The sequence below is a fragment of the Harmonia axyridis genome, chromosome 7 (genome assembly GCF_914767665.1).
Source record: "Harmonia axyridis chromosome 7, icHarAxyr1.1, whole genome shotgun sequence".
Lineage (NCBI taxonomy): Eukaryota > Metazoa > Arthropoda > Insecta > Coleoptera > Coccinellidae > Harmonia > Harmonia axyridis.
Window position 1 is genome coordinate 20,463,242 of NC_059507.1, and position 10,848 is coordinate 20,474,089.

At 36.9% G+C, this 10,848-nt stretch overlaps 1 protein-coding gene across 1 annotated transcript; it reads right to left on the reverse strand.

Moving 5' to 3' along the window:
• Window positions 1-599: 599 nt before the first annotated feature.
• Window positions 600-4,581, reverse strand: LOC123685315. Its single transcript, XM_045624972.1, has 2 exons — window positions 2,382-4,581; window positions 600-1,021 (listed from the first exon to the last, which is right to left on the reverse strand). Exons 1-2 carry the CDS (start codon window positions 4,579-4,581, stop codon window positions 600-602), a joined length of 2,622 nt encoding a protein of 873 aa, XP_045480928.1.
• Between the last annotated feature and the right edge of the window lie 6,267 nt (window positions 4,582-10,848).

Consider the following 10,848-nt stretch of genomic DNA (forward strand, 5'->3'; position numbering starts at 1 on the left):
GTCGGAGAAGTTGTTGTTCAGTTGAATGTTTATCTCTGAATCCGAATTGTTCTGTTGGTAGAATATTCAGATTTTCGGTTTCTTCTTCAAGTCTCTTGGCACCTACTCTTTCTATTAACTTTTCTAGGGCTGGTAAAAGACTAATCGGCCTGTAGTTTTGCGGGAATTTTCTATTCTTTCCAGGTTTATTGAATACAATCACTTCGGCTGTTTTCCATCTGTTTGGGAAGTGTTCTGTTCTCATTACTGCGTTTGCAATGTTTGTTATCGCAGCTATCCTTTTTTTGGGCAAATTATTCAGCATGGTGTTTGTGATTTTATCTTTTCCTGGCGCTTTCCTATTTTTCAGTTTCATGATCAATTCTTTGATTTCTGTAAGAGAGGTTGCATTCGTCATTGTCTCTTGTGATAGTGTTTTCCTCTTCATGTTCTTCTATTATTTCTTCGAGTTCTTCATTATCGTCGTCTTCTCTATAATTAATCCTAGATTCCCTTTCAATTGTATCGGCTACAGCATTTGCTTCGTCGTAATTTGTATACGCCATTCCATTCATACCATGAAGTGGCGGTATTATTGTGTTTTCTTGCCTAAGATGTTATTACATTTTCCATGCGGAATGATCCATTGTGTTTAGTTCGCTTATTTTTTTATTCCATCTATTTCTCCTCAGTTCAATGAGTGCATTTTTCAAGATTTGACTATGGTTGTTCAGTTTTAGCCTGTCTTCGTTTGTTTTGTAGATTCTATAGTTTTTCCTTAGTCTTCTGTTCATTTTGATTAATTCTTTCATTTCTCTAGGGTTCTCTCCTTCTTTATGTCTTGGTGTTGGTTTGATTACCCTTTTCGTGCTCTCCTCAAATGCCTTCAGTGTGTGTTCTCCTAAATCTTTTACTCTATCTTTGAATTCTTCTGACGTGTCAATCTGTGGTATTTTTGTAATTCTCAATTTCAAATTGTTGCTGAATTTCTTCCAGTCCGTATAATCTCTCGATTGCATTTTTTCGTTATAAGGTCCTGTTCCTAAAATAAATTCAATAGGGTTATGATCAGAAGTTCCATCCTCTATGGTTCTCAGTGAGAAATCCTGTCTGACATTTTTCATTAATACTATGTCAATCACATCCAGTGACCCTGGGCCTTTTGGGAGGTATGTCGGTGTTTCTGGTCCGATTACAATTGCTTTATGTTTTTCAGCATATTTTTTCAATTTCTTTCCATTGCCTCTCTTGACAATCAATGCCATGCCACCTCCGTCTACCGTGTCCGGTCTATCGTTTCTATGTACCACGTAACTTTGATACGATATTTTATCCTTTAATGTTAGACTTGTTTCTTGCAAGGCAATTATATAATAATAATAATAACTCTTTATTGCCTGAATTATGTGGTATTTACATGACTTGTACAATGAGTGCAAAAGGTGGGCATATCGCTAAAGCGATATCTTCCTGCCAACCTCACAATGTTGAAAATAAATAAAATTAAATTAACATGCTTTAAGGCAAAATACAAAAAAAACAAATGCCAGACTACTGAATCGCTCATGGTTAAGGAATTGGGATGGATGGAATATATGGGGGGATGTATGGATAGGGGGAAAAATGAAGACAAAAATGAACCTACGAAACTCACATAACTCAAAGTTCGGCGGTGAGCAAGTGTTTTCTGACGGCAACTCTGAAAGATGACAAAGAAGGACGACTTTTGATACTGTCAGGGAGGCGGTTCCAAAATTGGGAAAACCTCAAGAAAAAGCTATTGTTTGCGAAGTTAGTCGTGTGTGCAGGTATTCTCAGTGTAAAGTTTGAATGGGCCCTCGTATGATGATGCTCACCACCAAGTTTCTGGAGACCTTCATATAGATATGCTGGTGACTGTGCCGAGATGACCCTGAACCCCAGTGATAGCAGACGCCAGGAACGACGTTTTTTAATTGACAACAAGTTGAGGTTCTGTCGAAATACTGACACATGATCATATTTCTTTAAGTTGTATATGAATTTTATGCCGGTGTTCTGCAAACGATCAAGCTTGTTCAGCTGCTCCGAAGTCAGTCCAATGTATGAGACATCCGCATAATCGATAATTGGAAGTAACAATGAAAAAAAGAGTGTTTTCCTTGTCTGAAATGGAAGGAAGTTCTTAAATAAGCGTAGCTGATGTAGAGAGTAGTAAAACCTTTTATTTATCGCAGCAATTTGATTATCCCATGATAAGGTTTCATCCATGATTATACCAAGATTTTTGACTGTTTTCGAATAAGGTATTTTACTACCATTTAACTCAATCTCACAGCACCTTCCATCGAGTCCGCTCAACGTTCTGCGTGTGCCAATAATTATACACTGAGTTTTTAAGGTATTAAGAACTAGACCCATACTTGAGGCTTTCTTAGATATCAGAGCCAGGTCAAAGTTGAGTTTATTAACGTCTTCTGCAAATTGCTCCGGTGAGGTGTGTACATAAATTTGCAAGTCATCAGCAAAAAGATGGTACCTACAACTGGTGCGATCGAGCAGGGTTTGTATGTAAATGGAAAAGAGGAGCGGCCCCAAAACGCTTCCCTGTGGTACTCCCGTCGACACATCCATCCAGGCAGAGGCCCCCTGGGCAGTGTCTACCTTGATCTTTCTCCCCTTGAGATATGACTCGAAAAACCTTCTGGTATTCGAAGAGAAGCCTAATATTCGCAACCTAGCTATCAATATATCTAAGTCGATAGTATCAAAGGCTTTACTAAAGTCCAGAAGCACCAATACTGTGAGCTGCCTCTTATCCATAGCTTCACCGATGTCACTGATAACTTTAGTGAGAGCAGTAGTTGTGCTGTGTCCCCGACGGAAGCCCGACTGATATGCATTGTGCAAGGAATAAGTATCCATGTACGAAACTACTTGAAAATAGATTATCTTCTCGAAAATCTTTGATAAGGTGGGAAGAATGGAAATTGGACGGAAATCAGCTACGTCATCGGCATTCTGCTTTTTGGGAATGGGAATTATCTTAGCCTGCTTCCATAATGAGGGAAAAACACCATTTACTAAAGGTACATTAAATACATGATTTAGGACCGGAAGAATTTCATCGATAATCGGTTTCAGAAGAGCTGTTCCGATATCATCGCAGCCAACTGATCTCGAGGTTATTTCATTCAAAGCCAGCCTGATGTCGTTGTCAGTAATTGCCACAAACTCGAAAGAAGGCCTGCTAGGTAATGGTGATGAACTGAGTGATTCCAATGTGGATTTTTTGATATCTCTATCCAAGGGGATGCAGGGTGAAACAAAATGCTTGGCCAGAAGATCTGCATCAAGGTTGCAAGTTGAATCAAGTTCCTTCCTTCCAATTCCAACTGAGCGTATAGTCTGCCAAACTTTCTTAGGAGGTACGTTAAGAAGATTCTCATGAAAAAACCTTCTCTTCTCATTCCTGCACAAGTGATTGCAAGTATTTCTCATTACCCGGTACAATTCCCTATTATCAGGAGTGGGGTTTTTTATGTACAATGATTTCAATTTATCACGTTTCTTCATCATCTGCTTCAAGTTTTCATTTAACCAGGCACACGAAGGACGCCTCACTGTCACTGTCCTCACCGGAGCCAAATCATCATAAATTTCCAGTATCCTTTGGTTTGAAAATTTCACTTTCTCATCAAGTGTAGGCTTTTGGTATACCAACTTCCAATCCACCACTCTTGCCCTATTTGCAATATGGATATCATCCACTATGTTCAAGTTTCGGAACTTGATAACACGTCGCCTGAACTTAGGACGTTTGAAGTTAAGAGCAGCATAAATCAAATCGTGGTGTGAAAACTGATAAGCATCGTGCTGGCCAAAGGTGAATATTTTGTTAGGCATTGATGTTACAACTGAATCAAGCAGTGTATTGGAGTTAGGTAAATGATGGGTAGGTTTTTTGTTGATCAATTTCAAATTATAAGAATCGAATATGTTATGCAGAAGTTTGGACCTGCTTGAGTCGCGAATCATACACGTGTTAAGATCACCCATCATAATGATCTCCGAATAAATGGGAACCAACTCTGCCATTACAGCATCAAATTCCTCAAAGTAGCTACACATAGGGGGTGAATAGAGAACACCAACTAAAAACTTCTTGTGTAAATTTATTTCTATGAAGAGGTACTCTAATGAAGGTGTTTTATCCGAACTTGAATGCTTTACAATTCGACAAGAAATGTTATCTTTAACGTAAACTGCAACACCCCCACCTCGACGATCAACCCGATCGCACCTCAGAAGCCTATATCCCTTCAAATCTACCGCCGATGACTGGAGAGATGGTTTAAGCCAAGTTTCACTAACAAGTATCAGATCATGCAAGCAGTTGGAGAATGTATTTACCAGGTCATCTCGATGGGCCATCAAACTCTGAGAATTTATGTGACAATTTAGGAAATTGTTTGATGCAACTTCATCGAGCCTATGACCTTCATCTGACATATGCGATGTTACATCTGAGTCGACAAGATTCAATAATTCCTCCTCAATGTCTTCACTTTCAGGGAAATATGTAGGGGAAACAGGATAATAAGAGTAATCATGAGCATTCATAACAAAAATAAATAATTGTAAACAATAAAAATAATAAAACCAAAACCAGCAACCGCATACAATATTAAATGAACACGACGAAAAATAAATCAAACAAATATTAGACCTTCATGCTCCGTGAAATATGAACAAAAGTAATTAAAATATCATCTGCTCACGTTTTTACTTCTGGTAATTGGCCCCCGCAGGGGACGCTGAGTAGAGGCAGGGTCTATATCAATCACTGCAGAGCCCTTCAACCCCTCTATCTGCGACAGAGAGGTAATCCTCATCTTTTCCTTTCCCACAGCAGCGTGAATACTACCATTATATGTCCATGCATTACGTGGGCCAAAGGCAGCCCTTGCCTCATTAAATAGGATCATTCTTCTCCTGGTTAAAAACTCCGTGATCAGGATCTTTGTTCCCTTCAGTTCCTTCTTGGCATCCCAAACTAAGTTTTTATGTGTGTTGTTAGTGAAGGCTACTAGGAGAGGTCTAGGTTTCTTCCTGCTCTTATCCGTTGATTTACCAAAGCGACGGACATCGCCGATACATCCATTAGTGAGTAAACCAGGATCAAGCTTCACCATGGTGATAAGATCCTCAATAACTGAAACGGGATTCTCCTTTTCCTTCTCTGTTATGCCATGTACAAGTAAACAGTTCTTTCTAGACTCGTTCTCTAGTTCGTCCATTCGATTATCAAGATTAGTGAAAATATTATTTATGTCGGCCAGGGCGACCATTATACCATCCTTGAAAGCGGTGAAATCTTTTTGAATGTCATTCAGTGATGTAACATCATCAACTGTGCCGACCGCATGTTGAAGTTTTGTATTGAATCTGTGGATAGAACTATTGAAATGTTCTTCGAGTCTTTTGAACTCCGCGGCGAAATCCATAGTGAAGTATCAATATCCGATGAACGGATAATCCCAAGGAAGATCGTAGTACTGCGATCTCACAGCAGATTCTGCCAATATCCGATGAACACACGGGAACCTCCTTATCTCTTGGTTGATAAACACGAATGTTGATATTTATTTATTTTTAACAGGAAAACTCATAAATTGCAGCAAAAAGGGTCCAACTTTATACGCCAATACAAAGGTACTCACTAGTGAAATTAATTCTAATGGATTTTTAGAATTAAGAGTTCGATGATCAGGTTAATTTACAATTTTTCACAGCAACAAGATAAACGTCTCATCTGTCCATGTCATGAACATGAATGGATCTTCTTCTGCAATCAGTTCTTCTAATTCGGTTTTTCGCGATTTCACGCCGTTTATGTTCCATGGCACTATTTTGATATTTTTCCTTTGTTTCATAAGATTCATTTATTCATTTCACCATGATTTGTACTCAGTTGTGGTTGTTTGCTCTTTTTCTCTCGATTTTTTCTTCGTTGGAGATATTTTGGTTTTTGTCGTTTTCTTTGTCACGAGTTTGAATTCGCTACAACCTTTGTAACTTGCTGGGTGTCCAGTGCACATGTGGCATTTCTTTCTTCATCTTTCCTGGCTAGAGTGCACTCTTGGCTGCTGTGATTTCCTGAGCATTTCACGCATCTCCATGGAGAAGTGCAATTATTCTGTGCATTTCCGTATCTCTGGCATCGATGGCATTGCCCCGGTCCTTCTGTCTTCTTTTTTGGTTCTATTGCAATACAAAGATTGTAAAGCTTCGTGATTGCGAAAATTTATCTTAACTTTCGTATTGTATCTTGGCAGTTGGTGTGACTGTTACGAAAATTGATAGATTACGGAATTTGAATTCGAACCATACGTTTCGAATTTTGAAATAGTTTATAATTACGCATTGAATTCGTGAATTATGTCAGACGAAATCCATTCAACAACAACATAATTGAGAGAAATTCCGAATAATGTCGCAAATCATTTCACTAAATCCAAATAATAATATATTGACAATTGACGTGTGTTGAATTTTGATAGGATTGGAAGTTTGTGTAGACAACCACAAAATGAAAAATTTAACTGAAAACAATGCTGCAATGAGTTTATACAACACATAGGATAGGATAAGAAATATCAAACAAAAAGATTTTTTTCAAATATATTGCAACGAATGAATTCTGCAAATGGATGGATTCTCCAGTATACATAGTACATTTCTAATGTAACTTTCGCTTTCTTTTGGGAGGAACACTCCGTATATTTTTTCGGATATGATGTAGAATAGGATTCATAATCATTTTTTGACTGTAGATCGCTAAGGCGATTTGTAACCATTTTCGAATAATTGAACTAATTGAAAGTAACTGAAACACACTGTATAATTGACCAAAGAACAATGCTTTTAATGGTATCACTAGTAAATCAAAATAGTGATGATTATCCAGGATAAAGTTTTGTATTGTCTAACAAATTAGTGTGTGCATGCAGGGGCCTCTAGCATAAAAACTAGCCAATGGAAAAATTCAGCCAAATTTATAGCGTGCCTTTTTCTCTGAAGAAGTGTGCGGTATCATTCAACATTATGGTTCACTATTTGGTCTTAAAATATCTAGAAGTATTATAAAAATGAAAAAATCACCTACTGGAAATATGGAGCTTTTGAAGCGCAATCAAATGAACGAGAGGTTGAAATTTCCTGATTTCGCGTCAGAGCTTTCCTGATTGTTTTTCGATATTTTGTTGAATTTTTTATGGTGCTGACAACTCTATCAACATGGGATTTTGCATGAAGTTCGAATTGTCATTCTAGAGGATTTTTCAATAGAAATGCACAAATGTGTATTATTTTCATTTACTATATATCATTTGTGTGGAATAATACTCGCTTCAGCAACGAGTAAAAATGGTTATATTAAAATCAATGCTCATTTGTGAATACTGAGAAATAATAAAACAATTAATCGTGGAGGACATTATTTAGTTAATCGACTCACTATTCACTGTAGACACATTTCAAAAGGAATATTCTTTACATGATTCAAAAGTACGAGTGTCTAGTACGGAGGAGTACTGGTAGCAGTTTTGATCTTGTTTAGAATAAGACGAAAAGTGAGTCGATTAACTGAATTCTAGTTGAATTTCTTTCGGTATTCACAAATGATCACTGATTTTGATGAAACAATTTAACAATTTCTACATTTTGTTGGAACGTGTATATTTCCATGATTAAATGGAATAATTTTAACGAATGTCATAAGAAATGCCAAAAACATATGGCCAGTAATGCCATGAATTGTACCATTCCTATTGAAAGTCCCTATATTTTGACCTGTAGGAGGCTTACTTAGATACCAACTTATCAATAATACCAAATATGAAGCGAATAGAACAATTTGAAAGAATTGGTTCTCTATTTCAAAGGAATTTTTATGATTCTGGTGCTGCAGCTAACTAGCTTCAGCAGAATTGATGAAAATGTAAGGTCTCAAAGTTTTAACCTTCAGAAATTGTACAACCTTAAAATACAACACATCAGTGCCATTTATGACTTTGTTTATTTTATTTATATTATACATCTGAGAAATGTTGTTAATGAGAAACAAGAAAGAATAAGGACAATTAACAACTCATACCTATTCCGTAAAGATATTTCTCTATTTCTGTATCGTAATGAGTTCATTACAGTTCTAAAAAACAGTGCTGTAATGAACTCATTACAGCATCGTTCTCAGATATATTTTTCGTTTTGTGGTTGTCTATGCTGACTTCCAATCCTATCAAATTTCAACAAACGTCAATAATTGTCAATATAATATTGGGGATATAGAGAAATGATTCGCTATATATTCGCAAATTCTCATAATTCTGGTAGTGTTCAATCGATTTCGTCAGACATAATTCACGAATTTAATGTGTAATTGTAAATTATGTCTAAATTCGAAACATACGATTCATATTCAAATTCCGTAATCTGTCAATTTTCGTAACAGTCACACCAACTGCCAAGATACAATACAAAAGTCACTAGGATATATAATCTGAATTTTTCATTGAATTTCGACAATATTTCGCAAAACTTGACTGAAATAGAGAAAATATCGTCTAATACTCGTTGCAGAAGGCAATTCCAACACTCATGCGTTCCAAAACTCGCTCCTTCGTCGCTCGTTTTCGAATTTCGCATTCGTGTTGGAATAGGAGCCCATTCTGCAACTTGTTTTAGAATATACTATTATCAATCAAGTGCAGAAGGCATTGATATTCTTCCGCCAGTTCATAATTGAAAACCTTGCCACTTCGTGGCTTGTTTTTGAATGAACGAGTGTTACAATGAGCCTTCTGTAAGAGTATGATATATTATTTTCTCTTATTCATTTTTTTCTCTAATGCACCGACGTTAATGTAGCTACTGGAAAATTTTATAGCGTTCTGACTTCTGGATGGTGTTTTTTCGGAATGTGTACCTACAACGATTCGAAGAGTGTCATCTTACCCGCCTTGGTTCACGGGACATATAATTATTCAGCTCAGGACCAAAAATAAATATTTGCGTGTGCATAGGTACTCGGGTGATGTCGAGGCATTGGATGTGTACAAAGGTATTCGAGGTAACCTCAAGAAGGGGATCGCTGTTGCACGGACCAACTTCGTTCGTCAGGCTGAGGGCAGTTTATATGGAGATCCATCTAAGTTTTGGGCATTTCTAAACGCGATTCGAGATTGTTCTTCTATTCCTAGTTCAATGAATTATAAAGACCACCGGTTAACGGATCCCCAGAATATAGTGAACGCTTTTGCCTAATTTTTGGGATCTAACTTCATTGACTCTAGCAACGGCCCGTGGACTGATGCCTCTGCTGACTCCTATGTACAGACTCTGGCTATTCCTGGAGTAACCGAGGATAGTGTGCTCGGTTCTCTGAAGGTGTGTAATTCAAAGATGACTGCTAGCCCTGACGAAATCCCTTCTTTTCTGCTGAAAGATTGTGCAATAATATTCGCTAAACCATTATATGTTACTTACAGTCTATCACTTTCGATACTTTGTTTTCCCACCATCTGGAAGGAGGGCAGGATTTGTACTGTTTTTGAAAAAGGTGATAGAATGAATTTCTATCACCCTTAAAAATTGGTCTATTATTTTCAATTGAATATTGAAAATTATAGACCAATTGTTATTTTAAGCAACTTCAGCAAGGTTTTTGAAAGTATTATTTATAATATTCTCTATTCGCAAGTCAGCGGTCAGATTGTTGATAGTCAATACGGATTCATTAAGGGTAGATCCACAGTGACTAATTTAACTTGTATAATACAATATACTGCTATTGCATTGGATGAGTTTTCCCAAGTAGATGTCATTTATACGGATTTTTCGAAGGCATTCGGTAGGCTGGACCATGGTATCCTTTATGAGAAACTGTCGTCTTTTGGACTGATTCTCAATTTAATTCTTTTTCTGGAGTCGTACCTTACCAACAGGACGCTGTGGGTTTGTACTTCATCAATAACATTTGCCGTGTCCTGACGAGTGAATGTCTACTTTACGTGGACGACTGCAAGTTGTTTCGGCGGATTCTCTCGATTGAGGATTGTTGGGAATCGTTGGTGTGCAAGATATTCACTTCCTCTTAACATAAATAAATGTTGCTTAATTTCATTCAGTCGGAGGATGGCACAAATTGAGTTTCACATGAGGGTCACATTCTTTCCAGGGTGGCTGAGTACAAAGATTTGGGTGAATGTGAAGTGAGGTGTGAGCATTTCTTATCAATTTTTTTCTTTGTATAATCATTGCATAGCTTGAACTTGGCTTCGATTTTTTCTGTTTTTTATTTTTCACATGGAATGTATTTAGTTTAATAAGGTTTCATTTCTCGTATTTTTTTTGCCGATTCCGTAATTGGCTTAGGCTGTTGAAAGGTGTAATAAATAAATAAATAAAAAATTCACTAAATTTTCATTGAAATTAAGGGAATATTCCATGAATGTCGTAGTGATTTTTGCATTGAAAAATGTGGGTTGGCTGAACAGTTTTCTGTTTCACAAATTCGCAAATAATAGAATAGATAAATCCGTGGCAGGATAGTACCAACATATAATAATGAAATATAGTTCGTTCAGAAAATGAAATATAGCCGTGAAATCTGTGTGAATCTGAGATGTTATGGCACAATTTTGATCTGAAAGGTGTGGCAAAATGAACGGATTAACCACATAATCAGAGAAATAATTGAATTAATATTTAACTGCAAAATACCGTAATGTGTAATTCGCACATTAAATATTAGTTTGAGATGATTCATACTTACGGGCCAGTCATGATTGAAAACGTTAATATATCATGCAATCCTAGAAATAAATA

Excerpts from the sequence above, each read along its gene's own strand:
- LOC123685315 (XM_045624972.1), bottom strand. The coding sequence starts at position 4,581 with ATGAATGCTCATGATTACTCTTATTATCCTGTTTCCCCTACATATTTC. Across the intron at positions 1,022-2,381 it reads GATATCTAAGAAAGCCTCAA|GAACAGGACCTTATAACGAA; the intron begins GTATGGGTCTAG and ends AATTTATTTTAG.